Source organism: Ochotona curzoniae, unplaced genomic scaffold (genome assembly GCF_017591425.1).
Source record: "Ochotona curzoniae isolate NIBS_2020 unplaced genomic scaffold, NIBS_Ocur_1.0 scaffold_4701, whole genome shotgun sequence".
Classification (NCBI taxonomy): domain Eukaryota; kingdom Metazoa; phylum Chordata; class Mammalia; order Lagomorpha; family Ochotonidae; genus Ochotona; species Ochotona curzoniae.
Genome location: NW_024467122.1, coordinates 76,714,462 through 76,734,446, shown reverse-complemented (window position 1 = coordinate 76,734,446; position 19,985 = coordinate 76,714,462). Strand labels below are relative to the sequence as shown.

The 19,985-nt window shown below is 55.9% G+C and overlaps 1 protein-coding gene across 1 annotated transcript in view; it reads right to left on the bottom strand.

Moving 5' to 3' along the window:
- Window positions 1-2,751: 2,751 nt before the first annotated feature.
- LOC121149076 (cell migration inducing hyaluronidase 1) overlaps window positions 2,752-19,985 on the bottom strand; it is a 50,615-nt gene continuing 33,381 nt past the window's right edge. The window contains exons 17-28 of the mRNA XM_040969513.1: window positions 19,393-19,524; window positions 17,490-17,525; window positions 17,250-17,405; window positions 15,733-15,913; window positions 14,707-14,922; window positions 11,897-12,108; window positions 10,955-11,140; window positions 8,855-9,059; window positions 8,376-8,462; window positions 7,825-7,982; window positions 4,054-4,154; window positions 2,752-2,879 (exon numbers count right to left, since the gene is read on the bottom strand). Coding sequence (XP_040825447.1) covers window positions 2,752-2,879; window positions 4,054-4,154; window positions 7,825-7,982; window positions 8,376-8,462; window positions 8,855-9,059; window positions 10,955-11,140; window positions 11,897-12,108; window positions 14,707-14,922; window positions 15,733-15,913; window positions 17,250-17,405; window positions 17,490-17,525; window positions 19,393-19,524 — 1,798 coding nt within the window. The remainder of the gene's footprint in view (window positions 2,880-4,053; window positions 4,155-7,824; window positions 7,983-8,375; window positions 8,463-8,854; window positions 9,060-10,954; window positions 11,141-11,896; window positions 12,109-14,706; window positions 14,923-15,732; window positions 15,914-17,249; window positions 17,406-17,489; window positions 17,526-19,392; window positions 19,525-19,985) is intronic.

The following is a 19,985-nucleotide window of genomic DNA, read 5'->3' as shown; positions in this document are numbered from 1 at the left end:
CTAATGCCATGCTGCCCGCCCTCACCCTTTCCTGCCCAGCACGCCCTCTCCTGCTCCTTACAGGGAGAGAATGGAGCAAGAGGGGAACACGGTCTTCTCGGCATCGTTGGCCACCATCCCTGGGCGCCTTCGTCACAGCAGCTGTGCACACATCTGGCATCAGATGTGTCTGGGGACCCAAGCACTTCCTTTTTGTTTCCAGCACCTGCTGTGGAGGAACCCTACAGCCTTTGTGACACGTCGGGGTGACAGAGGGTCCTCCTATACCCGAGCCTCCAAACTGGCCTGCGGGATGGCCTGGGGGCTCAGCTTAGTTCTGGAAGCCAGGTCACGGACTGGAGAGTGGCTGAGATACCAGGGTGATTTCATGGGTGGTCCGTTTCTTCATCCCCCAATGAGGCATACTCGAATGGGAAATGAGACAAGCAGGCGGGACGGAGGCATCCTTCATCATCTTTTACTATGACACAGCAAGAGCATCCGCAACCAGAAGGGATCGCACCGTGACGCCATCTGACACGACCCCTTCTTCCCTCATCCACCAGTGACTCCTCGCAGTGCATAGGTAAATAAATAAATAGATATCTTTGTCCATGGCGATGATTCGCCAGGAATGTTTAAATACAGAACCCACTTACACATCCAGCTCTCCCTGCCCCCCACCCCCAACACACAAAACCAGGACCAGCTGTCAACAAAAGGAGATGGACAAGCATTGCTGAGGGTCACTGTCCTCTTAAAGGCTCGACTCTGCAGAACACCACAGCCGGAGCCAGCAGAACGGTTCTGTAGACGAGAAAGGGTCTGGCGGATGGTCCAGGAAGGATGGGTCTGTGAAATGATCCGTCCCGGAACACCTGAGTCCAGTGCTGAGGACTTCCCAATGAACCAAGCCAATGTCCCCGGCCCTTCCAAAAGTGTTTGCCGCCTGATGATCCACAGCGGGAGAGCCTTGCATGAAAAGAGCTTGGAAACTCAACAGAAGCACAGACAAGACACAGGTCATCTCACCAGCCCTTTCCGGGAAGAGGAGAGCAAGTGTCATCTCCCCGTTGGCTGACTCACAGGCAAGATCTTCCCGGGGCAGCGGCCCCTCAACTTCCCCAAGAGCAGCGAGACAGAGTGCGCCGGTGCGCCATGTTAGGAGAGCTGGTCCCCCAGGGCGGGAAAGAGGTTAACTATCATCATAGGTCACCAGGGGCGAACCTGGGGCCTGGTGAGCCCGGGCTAGTCACAGGTGGAATTCTCCATCTTCCCGGAGCTAGCAGTGTATGGAAAAGTAGCCGGGAGGGCGGGGCGTCAGGGGCGTAGCCCCAGGAGCCGCCGCTGCCCCACCTGCAGAGCAGCGGACAAAGGTAGCACCAAGGGACCTGCGCAGCTGCTGCACGCCAGCAGGTAGTGTGACAAGGTAGGCTAAGACCACCCAGCCCAAGAGAGGGGGTGGCCTGGTGTGCGCAGAGGACTGGGAGGGAGCCAGGCTGCCTCCCTGGGGTTCTGGGGCGGGGGCGGGGGGACGCTTTTGTCACCCTTTCCCAAAGCTGTTTCTGGAGGCTGGGCATTTAATGCAGTGGGGGCAGCCCAGGCTGGCAGTGGGGAGCCCTTTCCCACCCCCCCTCCCCAAAGCCCTTGCCCTGGCTGCTGCTGGTGGTTCTTTTCCATCTCAGGGCCTCGTTTCCCTCAGCTGTCAAAGGCAGGCTGTGGACTTGAACCTGGTGAAACCCCCAGGCTGGCGTGTGTCTCCTGGCACTGTCTTCTCCATCCTGTTCCTTGCAACGCCGAGGTTGCAGCAAGAGCTCCAGTTTGTGCACCTGACTCCACCTTCTTTTGGGAGTCAGGGGATGCCCAGCTCCATCCTAACTGAATTCTGTCACCAGCTCCAGCAGGTGGTGCAGGAACGTCCAAACCAGGTTGACCACCGTCTGGGAACTCCTTTCACCTCGCTGACATCTCCGTGCACCCTCAGAGGGGCCCGCCCCTCCATCCTTGGGGATCCTGGGGACACCCAGCTGGAGACAGCATCTTCTACTGCTCAGCTCCAGGTGCAGTGAAGGAAGCCATAGACCCGAAATCTCACAGCCCTAGTCCAGGTCCCAGCCCCCCTCAGCCCCCCTCAGCCCCCACCCCTCTAAGTCTCCTGCTCTGCCATCTGCCCGTCAGCAGGTAGCCAGGTCCGGCTCGCAGGCTCTGCGCATGCGTGCCAGCTCCTAAGCCGTGGGAGGTGGCTTCCGCTCACAGGAATGCAGACCTCTTTGGGCCCAGGCCCTTTGTCCTACATCTACCACCCTAAGGCATCGTTGGAGACTATAGGGGCCCCCTCAAACGTGGCCCAGTCCCTCCCCCACTCCCAGGCCACCTCCTCTGCTGACAACACATGTCAGGCCTCCTCTTGGGGTCCCTAATGCCTCCCCACCCTCCCCGCCACTTCCCCCAGTGAAGAGGCACACGTTGGTGAGAAGCACCCAGGAGGCTGCAGGAACCAGGGTTCCAGGAGAGGCCAGCACTGGCCCAGGCAGCTGCAGGTGGAGGCTCATGGGGCAGGTGGCAGCACCAGGTGGGTGTGTGGGTGGGACGGCGGGGAGAGGTGTTTCTGATTCCTCCGCTTGGCTCAGCAGGGCTGACCTGATGTGAGCTCTGTCCCCAGCCCCAGCGGCAGCTGGCCAGAGCCCCAGATGGGGAACCCGCCATCCTGCCCCCACCCCCCAGGGCGCCTGTCCGCCAGCAGGGTGGTATCCGGGTTACAGGTTTTCTTGCTCACAGCTTCTTCTTTCTCAAAACGGGGATGGGCACCACCTGGAAGATCTTGGCACTGAGGTCCTCGGTGTGCAGGCTCACCCACACGGGCCGGAAGCCGCCTTTGAAGCCGACAAACACCATTTTCTCTGGAAAGTGGAAGCAGAGACACAGTCTGAGCAGAAGGTCCCGGGGTGGAGGGGTGGGGTGTAATGGGGTAGGGGTGGGGAAAGTCCACATGCACCCCTTTCGTGGGCTCCCTCACTGACACCAGCTCCCCGCTCCCTTAGCCACGTGGCACTCTGGTCCCTTGGGAAGAGCTCAGGGTCCAGCCACTGCTGGTGCCTGGCATATGTTCATTTGGGGCATGAAGTGTCCCTGATATCGTGGGAGCTTCCTAGGCAGCGGAGTAGCCTCCTTCTACCCAGGAGAGCCGTGCACAGCAAGCGGGGAGCGAGGCAGACCGTCCCCGCCACCAATACCACACGCAGGGACCCTGCAGTCACCAGCAAGTCCCTGCCCTAAACCCTGGGTTCCCCTGTGGCAGCTGCTGGCATTCATCTCCGCCAGCTCCCTACCGTGGCACTGTCTGTCCCCTCCCAGTGCTCCCCCCCCCCGTGACCCTGCATGGCACTCACTTGCCATGGGGTTGAAAGGCCAGCCACACTCGGCTTCGGCAATGGGCGGCTCCAGGACTGGGCTATTCTCATCCCCAGGTTCTCCTTGGAGCCTGGGCTGGCCTGAAGGGCTTTGGTGGTTCCTGATGTTCCTCCGTCCCAAGTCAGGGTTCAGCACCCTGTCTGCAGGCAGGGCCCCAGCACCTGGCTCTGGGCTGGGGGATTAGCATCTGAATCCTAATCTGAGTAAGGGATTCCACAGTGTGTAGTGTACAGGCCAACACGAATCCTCTTGTGACTTTTTTTTTGTCAAATAAAAGGCTACTTGCTAAGCAGACAGGTCAGCCACACCGGCCATCTTTTTTCAGTGTGGGGTTGCAAGTGAAAAATAAACTTGCTGATAGCAAGAGGGTATTCTAAACATTCATGGAAATGTGTATTGCAAAAACGAACAAGCAAACAAAACTCCAAATATATATATATGTTTGTGCCCAAACACATCTATCTTCGGATTCTGTTGTTCCACATATTTTTGGAAGCCCTTTGTCCAGGACAGGTGGCCAGATGGCACCCGTGCCTCTCCATTCCAGAGCACCTGATGGAAGTGAGGGCTTCAGACAGGGAGATACCTATGTGTGTGGGGGAAGAATGTTCTAGACTGAGCGAGGGTCCCAGTGGCCTCCACGTTGGTCCTTGGAACTCTTACCTTTCAACTTGAGGCCCTTGTCTGCCCCGAGCTTTTCCAACACTCTGGTCCACGGGGCCCTGCTGCCGTGCCTTCCTTTTGATGTCATGAGGACTATGGAACTGAACGAAAAGGGAGCTGTTAAGCTGAGCGAGCAGACCGCACAGAGCAAGGAGTGCTTGGGTAGGGCATCGGCTGGAGCTGGCAGCCCCCTGGAGAAGGGAAAGGCCAGCCTCTCCCACGAGCCCAGCTGACGGGCTTTTTGCGAGTGCGGTCACAGGGGCACCCTGAGGCCCCTCCCACCCATCTGGCAACAGCTGGTGTCCATGGCCTTTTCAAGCCTGTATTCGGCTGGCTGCTTGCACATATCCGTGGCCACACAAGAAGGAGAACACAGATCAGGCACAGCACCTGGGGGTGCCACACGAGCACTTGTACCAGGGTAGGTCACACATTGTGTGTGTGTGTGTGCATGTGTGTGCGTGTGTGTGTGCTGGGGGAGAGAGGATAAGCCTTTCTTCATCTGAATCTTAACCCTACTGGGTAGGCCCAGAGAGGAGCAGAGGAAGATAAAGTGAGAAAGAGGATGTACAAAGGGAACAGGAAATGGGGAAGGGGATGAAATGGGGAGGGGGATGAAGGAGCAGGGGATGCAGCCACCAAATGAGAGACACCCAGGAGTCCCAGGGGGACGCTCTGCCTGGGGGGCACCTGGCCACTCATCAGAAACTCAGAATGAGCCAGCCTACATCGGTAGCTGTGCTTTACCAACCCTTCGAGGTGGCTGTGAGCATCCTAACGGTTCAGAAGTATTGTGCCGGAAGAGCCTCACTGGACCCCGTGTGGTCACCTCGTGCTCCACCATGCCTCAGGAGGAGATGAAAGCAACTAGTGGCAAGGGATCCAAGAGGCTCCCCATGGGTGTCCAGCCCTGCGTGCATCCAGCCGGGGAACAGGCAGCTTCCCTTCCCGCCTTGGCTGAGTGCTGGGAAGACAGCCCTCTGGGTGGCCGTCTCCTGCCGGCCCAGACAGGCGGGGAAGGGAGCATCTCCATGGGGGACCAGAAACCCGGGTGGCAGAACAGGCTCTGTGGGGCTCCAAGTCAGCCCACATCTCAAAGCAACTCCAGAACCACAGACCACAGCCCAGACATGGAAAAGCAGCGTGGGATTCTGAACCCAGCTCAGGTCCCTTGAGATCGGCTGGGAAGGGAGCCACAGTGGCAGGGTAGTGTGGGGCTGGACTGGGGAGGATGGCTCGACCTAGAGGTCAGGCTATGTGTGCCCCGGGAGGTGTCTGTCCTTCACTGCGTTTTAGAACAGTCACCAGAGAGCCATGGTTACAACAAGCCTGCTGCTGAAATGGGTGCTTAGGGAGGTCACCCCAAGCTTCCAGGTGGCCCTTAGGGTTAGTTTACAAAAGCAGGACAGGGGCACAGGACTTCTTGGGCTCCCACAGCCTCCTGGCGGTGCCCAGAGCCCTGAAGGCCCCTGCCCCCACACAGGAGCCCCTTTCTGCTTGGGGTGCATCTGCAGACAGCACATGGCAGCCTGGGGTCTGCCACAGCTTCAGAAGGTAGTTCCCAGGGATTCTGTGGGAGCAGCTGCCAGCGTGGTCCTAAGGATGGGGTGGGAAGGGCATGGCGGGACCCACCTTGTCCCATTCCCTGCTGCCTTGCAGGAGGCTAGAGGGGAGCCAAGCGGGACCTGACTGCTGGGTGGGTGGGCACTCAGTGCCAGCCAGGAGGCCTAGCATTCCCCGCAGGAGCCTATCATGCTGCTGTGCTTGAGTTTCCTGCTGCCTCTTGTTCTAGTTCAAGAAGAAATTCCATGAAGGAAAAAGAAAAAGGCATGAAAGCCCTGCCCTCACCATGGTAAATGCATTCTTGCCGAGTTGGAACATCTCATCCTTCTGTGTGAATGAATGGCTAAGTACAGTGGGCAGCCAGCAGCTGGGGGCTGCAGGAAGCACTGAATGTGGGTCAGTGAATGAATTCTTGGGGGCACTCGGCCTGATGACTGAGATTCCCATGTTCCCCACCCCCCATCAGAGAAACTGGGTTGTCACTGCCTCTGGCTTCCTGCTCATGTGGGCTCTGGGAGGCAGGCGTGATGGCTCGGCTGACCAGGCCCCTGCCTGCCCCCTGGGACACCTGCAAAGAGCTCCTGGCTCCCAAAGTTGTCCCTGACCCAGCCATGTGTGGGGAGTGTACTGGTAAACGGGAGCTCAGTCTGTTCCCTCTGCTTCTCAAATATATAAAATATATAAAATGTATATAAACTTAAAAGTATGGGGGGAGGGACACGGTGGTATAGAGCCAATCCTCTGCCTGTAGTGCTGGCATCTCAGCCGTGCCAGTTCGTGTCCTAGATGTTCCATTTCTTACCCAGCTTCCTGCTTGTGGCCTAGAAAAGCAGCAGAGGATGGCCCAAAGTCTCGGGACCCTGTCCCCATTTGGGAGATCCAGAAGAAGCCCCTGGCTCCCGGCTTCGGATCAGCTTAGCTCCAGCTGTTGTGGCCACTTGGAGAGTGAATCAGTGGACAGAAGGTCTTTCTGTTTTTCCTTCTCTGTGTAAATCTGACTTTCCAATAAAAATGAATAAATCTTTAATAAACCCTGTCATTTACAAGCTTCTCACACGGTGTCCATGAAACTGGCTATCGGGCGGTGTCACCCGTTTATGAAGCACCTACAAGGTGGCAGGTGCTACTGTAGGCACCTTCCACCTTTAGGCTTTGGCTTTCAAGTGAATTCTTTGTCCATTTAAATAGCCGGGGCTGTGCTGGCTGAAGAAGGATGAGCCAGACCCAGTGCCCAGAAGTCCACCCACTAGATGGGACAGCAGGTGCATATCTGCCCAGCAGGGTTCTAGTGAGGAACTCTGTGGTGGAGTGGGAGGAGCCACCCCAGGAAGTGATGGAGTCCCAACAGTGCACACAGGAGATGGATGGGAGACGGAGGCTCACTCGGAGGAGGTGATGGTGGTGCTGGGGACCTGCAGAGGAGGCCCGGCTGGAGCGGGGAGAGAGAGTGCTCCATGGGAGCACCGGCAGAAAAGTGACAGTGCAAGTGGGATCGGCAGGGTCAGGCAACTGAGACTGGAGGAAGAAAGAAAAAATAACTCACACAAAAGGCAGAGTGTGGCCTGACCACCTGGATGGCCTGCAGCCTCCACTGGAGTGTGGGTTTGAGTCCTGGCTCCTCCATTTCCAATCCAGCTTCTTACTAGTGCTCCCATGAGGCAGCAGGGGATGGCTCAGAACCCGAGTGTCTGCCCCCAGTGTGGGAGACCAGAAAGGAGCTCCTGGGTCCTGCCTTCAGCCTGTCCTAGCCCTGGCTGTGGGGAATGAGCCAGCAGATGGAAGATTCTCCTCTCTGTCTCTCTCTATGTTCTTGTACCACTCAGCTAGGTGAATTCAGCTTTTAAAAAGTTCAGTTTCTCACGCCACGTCCAGGCGGCGTTCCCTAAGCAACAACTGGACAGGAAGGTCAGGCGCTGAGGATGATGTCTGGGCTGGAGTTAACTGAGCAACCGCCAGCCCTTGGAGCCAAGGGAAGGAGTGGGAGGTGATGAGATCACGGGGAGAAGGCCCAGGAGACCTCCCCAACTTGTCATGGGCAGTCTCAGCCCCAGCCTGACCCACATTCACAGCATGATTTGGCCGGGGGGGGGGTGGGATGGGGGTGGGGGCCTTCCCAGGCTGGCCAGTGAGAGCTTTTGGCCCTGATCGGAGGGTTCTGTATTGCCCCCAGCCAGGGAAAGAGAGCGAGCGAGAGAGAGCAGAACTCACTTGTCAGGAATAGCCGCCACATAAGTGAAGAGCTGCCAGGGGATGAACTGCAGCACGGAGCTGCGGAAATTCACGTGGCTCGCCACGTGCCCGCGGCTGCCATCAATCACAACCACCTGGAGGCCATCCTCAGCACTGGGGAACTTCCTGCCGTCCACCTGCAGGGCAGCGAAGCAATACAGGTGTGTCTGTGTGGAGGGGTGTCCTGAAGGCAGAGCCCCAAGCAAAACACCCACTGAGTCCCATAGCCTTCTGCAGTGGACTGAATCACGCCCCCGCTCTCCCCGCCCCCCCATTAGATGTATCCATAGATGCAAAATGTGGACCCACGGGAGATGCAGCCACGTGGAGACAGAGCCAAGGGTGACGAGAGTGCATGCCAAAGCCACCAGCAGCAAGCAGAGGTGTGGGCAGACCCTGCGGGAACCGTTCAGTCTCTGGGTTCCATGAGTGTGTGCTGCCCAGCTGTGCTGTTAGAGGCCAGCAACCGGCAGCGGCTTTGCCGGGAGCAGCCTGAGGAAGCCCAGGACCCCCGATCCCAACGCACGTACCTCGATGTACGCAAAGTCGGTGCGAAGGTGGAAGAAGTGCTGCCTGGAACTTTCCATCTTCACCTCCAAAAAGTGGTCCTTGGTTTTCTGCAAAGTGAACACAGCCCAGCAAGTAGCAACCCCTTGGCTCCCCCATGCTCCCCAGTCAGCTGTGTGGGGAGCACTGTGTGTGGGGAGCACTGTGTATGGAGAACCACTGTGTTGGGTGCTGTGTGTGTGGGGAACCACTGTGTGGGGAGCTGTGTGTGAGGACCACTGTGTGGGGTGCTTTGTGTGTGGGGAACCACTTTGTGGGGCGCTGTGAGTAGGGCGGACTGCTGTGTGGGGCGCTGTGTGTGGGAGAGCCACTGTGGGGGGTGCTATGTATTGGGGGCACTGCTGCTTGGGGTGCTGTGTGGGGAACCACTACGAGGAGCGCTGTGAATGCTTGTGGAGGAGCCTGAGGGGATCCAGGCGCAGGGCCCGTGTCGGGCACTCACCAGCTGGGAACTGAAGAGTTTCCTGGGCATGGGCACGTCCACCACGGCCCTCTCAGCGAACCTGGGGTAGGCACCGGCCGTGCAGTCGCTGACGCCTGCGTTCCTGGGTATCAGAGCTTTGATCCTGATCCTCTCACAGCCTTTCACGGAGCAGAAGGCAAACTTCTCCCTCTCGTTCTGAGCTCTCAGCTTCAGGAACAGCAGCCTGCACGCAAAGGAGGCGTGTGTCTGGGGTGCCCAGGCCCTCCCGCCCTCCCTTCTGACTGTAAGCCTCGGAACAGCAGGGGTGTTGTGCCTTACCAGAAAGACAGAGAAATCAGCAAAAAGCAAAGGCACCCATGATGGTAAAGTTAACGACCATGACAGGCATCACAGCCTGGGCACACGACGTCAGTCACGCTGCACACACTGCCAAGTCAACACATGCTCGCTCCCCAAACCATCCTGCCCAGGAGTCCCTGTTCTCATCCTTGGCTCCCTGTGGTCAGAGAAGTGGAGCGGCTCTCCCGGCTGGGAACGGTGGAGTGGGGCTTTTGCCCTCAGCATCACTCCTACTGAGCAGACAGCATCACCTCCTTGACCTGACTTTTCTTCCCGTCTCAACTCACACCAGACACGATTGACCACTGGTGCAGAAGCGACCACTGTCATGGTGAAAGCACTTGACTCAGGGCTCCCGGGAGTCAGGAGCACATCCTATTGCATGAGACCAGGATTGCATCCCCAGCTCGATTACAGGCGTGTGGGAGATGGAGGGGGACCCAACAGACAGGATCTCCTCTCTCCATCTCATTTTCACTGTGTTTTTCAAATGTATCAATTAATTCATTGGAAAAAAAAAAGGAAAGAAAAATGCACATCTTTGGAAGAACCTATCTCCCACGATGCTAAAAGAGGAAAAATATGCACGAATGGTAACACAAGGTCTTTGCCTTATTAATACTGTTTTAAAAATATATATATACGGGTCCAGCACAGTAGCGTAGTGGCTAAGTCCTCACCCTGCATGTGCCAGGATCCCATACGGGCTCCGGTTCATGTCTCAGCTGCTCCACTTCCCATCCAGCTCCCTGCTTGTGGCCTGGGAAAGCAGTCGAGGACGGCCCAAAGCCTTGGGACCCTGCATCCCTGTGGGAGCCCTGGAAGAAGCTCCTGGCTCCTGGCTTAAGATCGTCTCAGCTCTGGCCACTGCAGCCACTTGGGGAGTAAACCAGTGGACGCAAGATTTTTCTGTCTCTCCTCTCTGAAAATATGACTTTCCAATAAAAATAAATAAATCTCTTAAAAAAATGATTCACTAATTTGAATGAAAGTGTTGAGAGAGTCAGTCTTCCATACAGTAGTTCACTCCCCAGATGTCAAGTACGATCTGGCACTGCGTATTCAGAGTGGAACTTTGCCCAGGAGCACCTCGGGGTTCAGTCCTCCTTAGAGAGGCTCTCCTGCCCCCTGCAGGCCTTCCTCGCTCATCGACACAGTGTCAGCTCTTCCAGCTGGACAGTCGCAAAGCAGAGACACAGGACAGAACTTTCTGGCCCCTAAGAGCGTTTGGTGGCAATTTGGTGCAATAGGTACATTCCTCACGAATTGCATGCCTGTATAGTAGAGTCTTTGTTTTATTCCCCAAAGCTGAATAACTTTCAACTCCGAGTCTAGGGCAGAGGGTTAAGCTGCCGCCTGGGACGCCTACACCCTGTACTAGATGTGCCGGTTCGAGTCCTGGGTATTCCACACTTCCAAATCCAGCTCTCTGCTAATGCGCCTTGCAGGCAGCCAATGATGGCCCAAGTATTCAGGTCCCTGTCACCTACACGGGAGACCCAGGTCTTGGCTCCTAGCTTTGGCCTGGCTGATGCAGGAATGAAGGGAGTGAATCTGTGGATGGGAAGATTCTCTCTCTTTCTCTCTCTCTCTCTCTGCCCTCTCCGTGTCCAATGACAAATACATCTTCCATATCATTTGTGCCTCGTATAATCAGCCTTAGCATCAAAAGCACCCAGAGGAGTCTACGCCATGTGGTTTGTGGGTCATGGGAAAGGGTGACACGGGGACAAGGGGAGACCAGGTCACTCTCCCAAAGCCACGAAGGAGCCCCCTCACCCTGAGTTCTCGTCCCAGAAGTAATGGCCCCGGCCGGGATAGCTCCGCTCCACTTTTTCCATCTGCAAGGTCCTGGCAAAGGTGCCTGTCTTGGTGGTCTGCTTCAGCAGGCGATTGTGCACGTCGGAGAGGATGGAGAAGGTAGTGCCCCGTGGGTAGCAGAGTCCCACTCGAATCCAGTCGCCCCTAGGACCAGAAGTAGAATCAGGCAAGGACATCCAGGCCCCGAGGGCCTCGAGAAACCAAGCATTTTCTGCCAAACAACACCTCCGGTTCCAGGTGGGGAGTTTTGAAAGGTTGTTTGGCTGTCAGTCAGGAGCCACTTGCAAGTTGTTCCAGGAGAGAAGGAGAGCCCCTGATCACAGCGTTTCAGAAAGGGAGGGCTGTGCACGTCCCGCGACTCCCACTGGGGGTGCTGTGGAGGCAACCTAGGCTGGAGCCAGACGGCCCTTTTTGTGGGCAGGGCCAAAGCAGACAGCATCTTAGTGCACCATGGCCCTCCTGAATGTGGGGCCCGAGGCAACTCTTCAGGGATCATTTCCCGCCACTGAGAAGTGTCTGTCTCAAGAGATTTCTGGTTCACGTGCATAATACCTCCAGGGATGCCAACCTGGAAAGCCCTGTGCTGAAAACTTGGCCTCCACAGAGCCTCATCCACCTCCTGGCAAAGTGGGAACAAGAACCTGCAGAAAGGCCACTGCGAGGCCAGTGCCTGACACACTTGTCTCGGCCCTCCACCGACTGTTAGACAGCAGGTGCCCCATCTTGTGGGGGAGGGGGCTGAGTCAGAGGAGCCCTGGGGATGCTTGCACCCTTGCCCTGATGCTTCCAGCACAGACCCTAGGGTCTGGCCTGAGTTTGTACGCAGAACAAAAATACAAAAATCCCGGAGACCCTGTAAGAAGGCACTGACCTCAGCACTGTGCTTGCACACACACTCACTTGTTGAAGTTGATGAGCCAGATGGTGAGCTCCGCAGGGGCTGTCTGGTTCCAGTGGATTGTGTAGCTTTTATACAGCGTGACGACCGGCTGGTACTGCTGGTAGTGGGTGCTCCGGGTCAGGGCCCCCTCCAGGAAGAGAGGGTGGCCTGGGAAGTCGTTCTTGATGATCTTCATCCGCAGGTTACTGGTCTTGTAGGCCTGGATGTACATCTGTCACGATCCAAAAAAGAGACACACAATAAAGCTGCAGCCATGGGTGGCTCCAAGAGTGTCTGGTTAGCAACTGTCCCCGGACCACACACTCACGGGTGCTTGCTCTCTGCAGAGCCCTTTTCATAGGAGGCAGGGATGGAAGACAGGCCAAATAAGGGCACGTGGCCCCAGCCATTTCCCAGGCAATCCAGTAAGTGTGCCAGATGCTATGCATCTCCAAAGAAGCACAGCAGTGACAGGCTACGAGTGGACACAGCCATCAGAGGGCAACTGTTTTGAAGAAAGAGGAGGGTGTAGGAGGCAGAGGGGTGGAGAGGGAGGCAGAGAGGTAAAGAGGTAGGGAGAGGGAAGAAGAGCTATAGAATTCTACTACAGATGCCACGAGCAGCAGCAGGTGCATGGCCTTCATGGAGGAGTGTGCCTGGGAGTGCTGCCTCACTTTCTGGAGGTGCTGCCTCACTTTCCCTTTTGGTTCCCATTGTGGGCCCCCACAGCCCAACCTGGTGGGTTGTTGATACACACACTACACTGAACTGTGTCCCACTGCCAGGAAAAGGCTCAGAGCAAGTCAGTGAAGCTGTGAAAACACTGTCCCCTGGGATGACACATTCTGTATTCCTAGGGGGAGCTTCTCTGTAGCTATGGCAACAGGGACCCTTTTGTAGGTGGGCAGTGACGCTGTGCCTTTAGAAGGAGGAGTCCGCAGGCTACAGAGAGAAGCTTCCCATCGTATGGACCTGGGATAAGGACTGAAGAAGTGAAAAATATCAAAGAGCAACTGATTGTGGCATAGTGAGGTAAACCATGGCCTGTGGCACCAGCATCTTAACATGAGTGTGGGTTCAAGTCACGGCTGCTCTGCTTCCAAGTCACTTCCTTGCTAATGTGTCTGGGATGGCAGGGGAAGATGGCCTGCATTCTTGGATCCCTGCACCCACGCGGGAGGCCCTGATGAAGCTCCAGCTTCCTGGCTTTGACCTGGTACAGCCCCACACGTTGTGGCCATTTGAGGGGTGAACCAATGATTGGAAGATATCTGTCTCTGTCTTTCCGTAACTCTGTCTTTCTAATAAATGAAGTCTTACTTAAGGAAGTGGAGAGAGGGGGCTGTTAATAATGACTACCCAGGAGCCAGCCCAGAGGACCTAGCCAGCTCAGACCCCAGCCATGTTCTACCAAAGCCAAGTGGGAAGGAAGAGGATGGCCAGGAGCATCGAGGCTCCTGGAGGGCAGTGTGTGTCCTTTCTAAGTGCTGCTGAGGACACACACACAAGGCTCCGAGCTCTGGGCTTCCTGTTACCCTGGGCCTACCTCCACTCCCTTACGCCCACACAGCAGCCACTTACCCTAGTATTGTCTGCGCCATTGCTCTGCCCACATACTTGGCAGAACTCATGCTCCAGGGTCCTCCTTCTGGGGCTCTGGAGCAGCACTGAGAAAATACATGCTCCCCCCCTACCCGCACAGCCAGCCACTCTTGTCTACACTTCTCCTGTCACTCCTTCTTGCTGCTCTCTGCTGGCTCCCTCCTGGGGTCCACTCCCCCAAACCACAGCCTGTGACCTCCCTTTCCACTACCTCCCCTTCCTGCTGTCCCTGCAGGCTCTGGCCCCTGAAGCTCCCTCCCCTCCTCTCTTCCTCTCCCAAACCCCGATACACCATTCAACTGTTCGCTAGCACTGCCATTCCAACTGCCATCATCCAAGATGATGATGATGATGATGATGATGATGATGATGCCTGTCTCATGTGATGGCTTGAGGACAATTTCTCCTACACACACGTCCCTCCTCTTCTGGGACGGTGTTGCCCTCCTAATTTGGTGATTCTTCCTGGTCTCAGAGAGGGCTGTCTCCTCTTACTCATTTATTCACCAGCTAGTCATCCAAATAGCAGCTCTGACAGTAAGACCACAGTGGCTCTAGGACATTTGTAGTTCTGCCTCACTCCAGGCTCCACCGACACTCATTCTGTCCAGCCCAGGAAGCTGCTGCCCATCTTTGTCCATAAAGCAATGGAATTGTGGCGAGTGCAGCTCAGGGCTTGAATTGTAAACATGTTTATTGATTCAATTGACAGAGAGAGAGGGCTCCCATCTGCTGGTTCCTTCCCCTAAATGCCTGCAATGGCTCAGGCTAAGTCGGGACAAACCCTGAAGCCAGAAACTCCATCAGGGTCTCTCATGTGGCTGGCAGGGACTCGACTGGAGCCACCTCCTGCCGCTTCCCACTGTGTGCACTGGCAGGAAGCCGTGGTTAGAAGCAGAGTCAGGATTCCCACCCAGGCACTTTGATGCGAGATGTGCGGCCCCAAGCTGCTGCTTAGCCGCTGTGCTGGACACTCTCCCTGCAGAAGGTTCTGCTTTGTAGGAATTCTACTTTCCAGGAGTTTCAACCTTGACTTCATGAAAATGTTATTGAACAAAGAACAAAGACAAATGAAATAAAGAGGGAAAGAAAGAACTGTGTGTCTCCTTCTGTCCTGCTGCAGAGCACAGCGTACAACAGGCACCTGCTGAATGCCTGACTCATGCATGATGGAGTGCACAGCACCCCCACATGTGCATAGTGCCCCATCTGTGCACAGCATCCCCACCTGTGCGTAGCGCCCACTGCAGATGGCTCCTCTCCAGTCAGGGACGTCGATGCAGTCCGGGTGCCGGACCAGCCAGTTGTCGGCCTTGGTGAGGTATGAGCCAGGATACTCGGACACCGAGCCGTCTACATCATGGAACACAGATGTCTTATCCCCATCCATGTTCAGCTGGTTGAACCAGGGTCCTGGCTCTCCAAAGAACACTCTGGAAGTAATCTGCACAGAACCCAAGAATGGTAGGCTGGGTCAGCAGGGCAAGAGCAAATGCAGCCATTAGCTTGCCATCAGTGGTGGACCCTGGGGCAAGGTTTCCAGTTGTGTGTGTGTGTGCATGAGAAAGACGTGTCTGTATGAGGAAGTGAATCCACACACATGTGTGTATGTGTGTGTGTGTGTCTCAGGAAGCCAGTCTGATAGTATGAGCAGATTTCTCTGGCTGACCTTTCCAGGCCCTCCATGGCCTGAGTCAAAGACTGTCACTTCCTTCTCTTGGGAGCTGGGCAGACAGGTATGAGGCAAGAGCCAGAGAATTGGCTGTCCACGGCCAGGAGGCCGCTGTTTCCATTTTCCTCTTGTGAAGGGACTACAGGGGATATCAACACAGCACACACTGGCCTTGGAAACTTCTGGGCTTGCTGGATTCTTTGTGCCAACTCAGGTATGGCCCGGTCAAGATCAAGGTCCTGAGGAATGAACTTAGCACCTTGAATGGAATGCCAGGCCTGACCTTGACCTAGGTTCCAACCCTGCATCTCCACTCATGCTGGACGAGGGCACACAGGCCTCTGTCCAGCGCTGGCCTGCAGTGTGGGGCTGCCTTGGCTTTCTCTGCTTGTACTTTTCCAGTGTGCATGCGGTGTGAACTGGGACACGGCCTGCCTACCTGGGCAGAGCAGAAGAGCCTTCTCAGCCTCTGAGAAGCCATACCTGAGTTGGCACAAAGAATCCAGTTCCCTTGGCTCTCCTGGGGAATGGGGGAATCACCATGCCAAGCCTGGATCTGCCAGTCCCGGGGACTTCACTCACCGGGACATCCTCAAAGGTGATGCCGGTCACGTTGTTGTGGGGACAGCTCTGCCAGGCATTGTTGAGGCGGAAGGCCAGGGCACTGGTGTGCCGGCCCTCTAGGGCCGCGAACTTTCGGAAAGTACAGTTCTGGATGTTGATGGGGCCGTCGTAGAACTGGATCCCTCGGATGGGGAAGTTTCTGTGGTGTGAACCGAGACAGAACAGGCAGTCTGAACACTACGGCTGCTTCTTCCTAGGTGAGCAGGTATCCTGACTTCCTATTCACCACCCCGGAAACCCTCGCCATCCAGGACCATTGAGTGTTTTCATTCACCAAGAAGGCGAGTGCAGACCCAGGACATGGAAGGAATGGGAATGATGGGTGGTAGATGAATAAATAACTGCCTCGTCATTTGTCTTGGGGCTTGGGAGGTGCTCCTCTGTATTAATAGTCCCCCTAACTTTCCCATCTTGTGAAGAGTCACTGGGCAAATCTGGTGGATCCAGTGCTGTGTCATGGGGGAGGCGAGTGCCGTGAGCTATAATCACTTTGGGATCAGTTGCTTTAACAGCACTTTGAGCTGGTTGAGAATCCGATGCACTTGGCGTTTGGCTTTGAACAATTGACAGGGTCTGGGGAGACACCATTGCCATACGACTTTCAGAAGAGCCTGGGGACCTCACCCACAGCTGAAAGAGGGTAAGGGGTGGAAGTGCAGGTGGGACATTGGACGAGAATTTGCAAGTACTGCCATTTGTCTTGGATTTCTGAGCAGGCCATGGGAAATGAAGGCCTGGGAGCTGCTGACTGGGCTTGCTGGAGGGGCCTTCTCTTGGCCTTGGCCCCAGTGTGTAGGTTCACTTCTATCGGCCATGTCCAAACTTGTCCCTTAGATGGGCATCTCTGCCTCTGAGTCAGGCCACTCCCTTCCACGGGGAACACAAGGAAAACAGGGCAGCCAAGGGGAGAACCAAGAGAAGGGATCTGTCCCATTTCCAGCCTGGGCTTGCCTTGGTTCCAACATGGTTCCATCCTGGTCTTTGCCCTCACTGATATCAGCACCAGATCTCCAGGGGTGGCTCAATGTGGCCTTCTATGTTAGGTCTTTCTGGGGACAGCCTTCTGCTGCACCCCTACTCCTCACCATGCTACACAGAAGCTAGGGCCAAGGAGGCAAGTTCCCGACTGTACAAAATCTTTCTGAAGATGCATGGTCACACAAGGCTGCAAGGTGCAGATGTGTGTCTATCTGGTTCCAGTTCTGGCTCCAGCTTCCTTCTAAGGCAGATTCTGGGAGCCAATGGTGACGACGGCTCAAGTAACTGGGTCCGTGCCATCCATGTTGGACACTCAACTTGAATTTCGGCTTCCTGGTTTCGTTTTAGCCCAGCCTGGCTCGTGGAAGCTCTCTCGTGTGTTTTTTGTTTCTCAAATAAACTAACAACAGAAATCGCTCCTTTGCCTCTGTCCTTCCCCCTCTGCCACTTAGGGTGAGCCACGCAGAGCAAGGAAGCAATCATGGTTGCAAACCTACTGGCCTATGGGGAGAGTCCTTCCGCTGTGGTCCAAGCCGCCTGGGCCCCAGATCCGGTTGTCCATCATCTCTGTGCCTACGTTGCCACTCTCGCCAACAAACAGACTATTCTTTATCTCCTGCTTGGAGCCGTCATCATAAGGGAAGGTCCCGCCACTGTAGAGAGAAGATGTTTGGTGATGAGAGGTGGTTCAGAGACAAGTTTCTGCAGAGGTGACTCCCAATAGTAGGTGCTCTTACCTGGCCAAGGTCAGGCCAATGCCATTGTCAGCGAACCTGTGGACAAGAGCTGAGCATCAGTGCATTCACTCGCTGCACCCTGAGGTCACAGTGGGAGTTACAGTGCTCCCTGCCTTTGAGGGGTAGGGGCAGGGAAGCGCAAAGGAGGCATGGGCACTGTCCTTGCCCATTCCGCATGGCCAGGGCTCTCCAAGTGCCTTCCCACCCAGTTTCTGGTTTCCTTGAGGCTCCTGGTATGGACAACACACTGTATTCATAGCTCACAGGTTGAGTGAGCTGCCTGCCTCCTCTCCAGCTCCCACCACCTGAGACTCCAGGGCTCAACAGGAGGTTTCATTGGAAGGACATGTAAGGCCCTTGCCAGAGCCAGTGCTGATTGTGGCTGGATGTGTGTCTTGCCAGTCCCATCACATCCGCTGTAGGCTCAGGCGATGCATGCACAGACATCCACCGTGGGCTCAGGGACACAGGCACAGTTCATTTCCAAGGCTGCCAGCAATTCATTGGCTGGCTCGAAGGAAGGCAGGAGGTCACCTCCCGATCGCACTTAGGCATTCTCATCCACTCCCATACCCTCTGCTCTTTGTCAGGGTCAGGAATAGAAGCTCAGCTGGGCCTTGGGCTAGCTGCCCCCCTGTGTCCCCTGGGGTGCCAAAGCAGGCCCTTGCTCCTCCCATCTGCCCTGCACTCCTTCCCAGGCTCACTTCCTAAGGATGCAGTTCTCTATAGTCTTTTCATGAAGCTCCAGTGGTCTCACCACTCCCACAAGCCCAAGTTCATGTCTTGCCTCTGCATTCTTGTCATGGATAAATACACAACTCACTGGGCTTCAGCTACTTGGGCCCAGCCCTGTCTGGCTGGCTACTCCCTAGATCCCAGTTCTCTTACCCGTAACTTTTGTTCAGGGCATGAACACTTTCCCTTTTTCTGAAGCCCATCTCCCAGGGTTGCGTGCCGTCTAGTTCTTTCTAGAATCTTCCAGACTCTTGTCTGCAGACCCCTCCTGGGCCTCTCCTCTTTGTTGCTATTCCCCTGTGCTCTGGCCAGGTGCCCCTCATGCCTCTACCACGTGGCCAGGAATCTCAAGGAAACTCACAGTTTCTGCCTCATCCACCTGCTAGTGATTCTAACATCAGTCATTCTTCCTGTCTGCTCTTGCACAATGTAGGGCATTTCCATTGAGGGTCTCCCCAACATCTCAAACTAGGAACAATTAAGATGACATGGCTCCCCTCCCTCTAAATCCATGGAGAACTAGGAAAACTCCGGCCTGCCACACTCCCCTTCTTCTCTGCAAATCTCACTCCTGGGGACCATGGCGGTACCGGAACTGGGTAGAGAAGGCAGTCAAGGACCTGCCATTGCTGCCATCTCGTGTTACCCTCCTCCTGGGTGCGGTCCCTTGCAAGGCAGTGGGCTCTGCTCCAGGGAGCGCAATCTGCGGTACATCCCAGGGAAGTGAGGCCGCAGGACATGGCTGGGCCCATTCCTGAGCTGCAGCCCGCTATACCCGCTGTGCCTGTACCACTGCCCTCAGGAGCCGGTTCCCACTAGCCGGCTCTCTTCCTTCCTTCCAAATCCAGAACTTCTACCCTCCCACCCCATCACTCCTCCTCTCTAACCAGGGACCCCTCTCCCCTGTGCAAAGGGTATACAATGGCTGACCAAGCATGTGACCCTGAGACAGCCATGCCCATTGACCATCTAGAGGACACTCATGCCCCCATAGCACTGGGGGTGGAAGCTGTTCTGGGGTTTGGTTTGAGAGAGGAAGGGTCATTGCCTGGCACCATTCTCTGCCCCAGCCTGGACAGAGGCCAACACGCCTTCTTTCTCCCCTACCAGAGCTAGGTGCACACAGCCCTCCCCTCAGTGTCACCGTCACAGGCAGCCCCCGACTGACCGGCAGCTGTCCAGCCACACATCCCCGCCGCGCAGCCAGGCCCCGTGGTCCTGGTTCTTGTAGGCGGTGAAGTGCCTGATGATGGCCGGCTCCCGGGGCTTCAGCGGGTCAGCGTCCTGGTGAGGGCTGTATCTGTAACACAATGGAGGGCAGGTACAGTGGGCAGTGTTGGGGGGACCCTTCAGGATCCTCTAAGTGCCTCTATGACTCATGGCACCCGAAGGCACCCATTAACCTCACAGGGCCCCGAAAGGGGCTTTTCTGGCACATTACAGAATTGAGAGCTCAGCTCTCTGGGGCCTGGCCATAGGCAAACCAGATACAGCAGCACCAGGGACACCACCCTCCAATGAAGCATGCCAGGTGGCTGTGACCAGGAGCCTGCAGACAGACCTGAAACCCATACCTGCACACACCCTTCCTGAGCCCCTCTGGATCCCACAAAAGGTTGGGTAGCCAGATGTTCTCCAACCCTTGGTCCACTCACAGAGCATTTTCTTGCTACTTATGTCACCCACTTTTTTCTTTAATGATTTTCAAAAATTCTTATTAATATCAAGAGAACAGATTTCATGTACCTCACAGGTACTCCC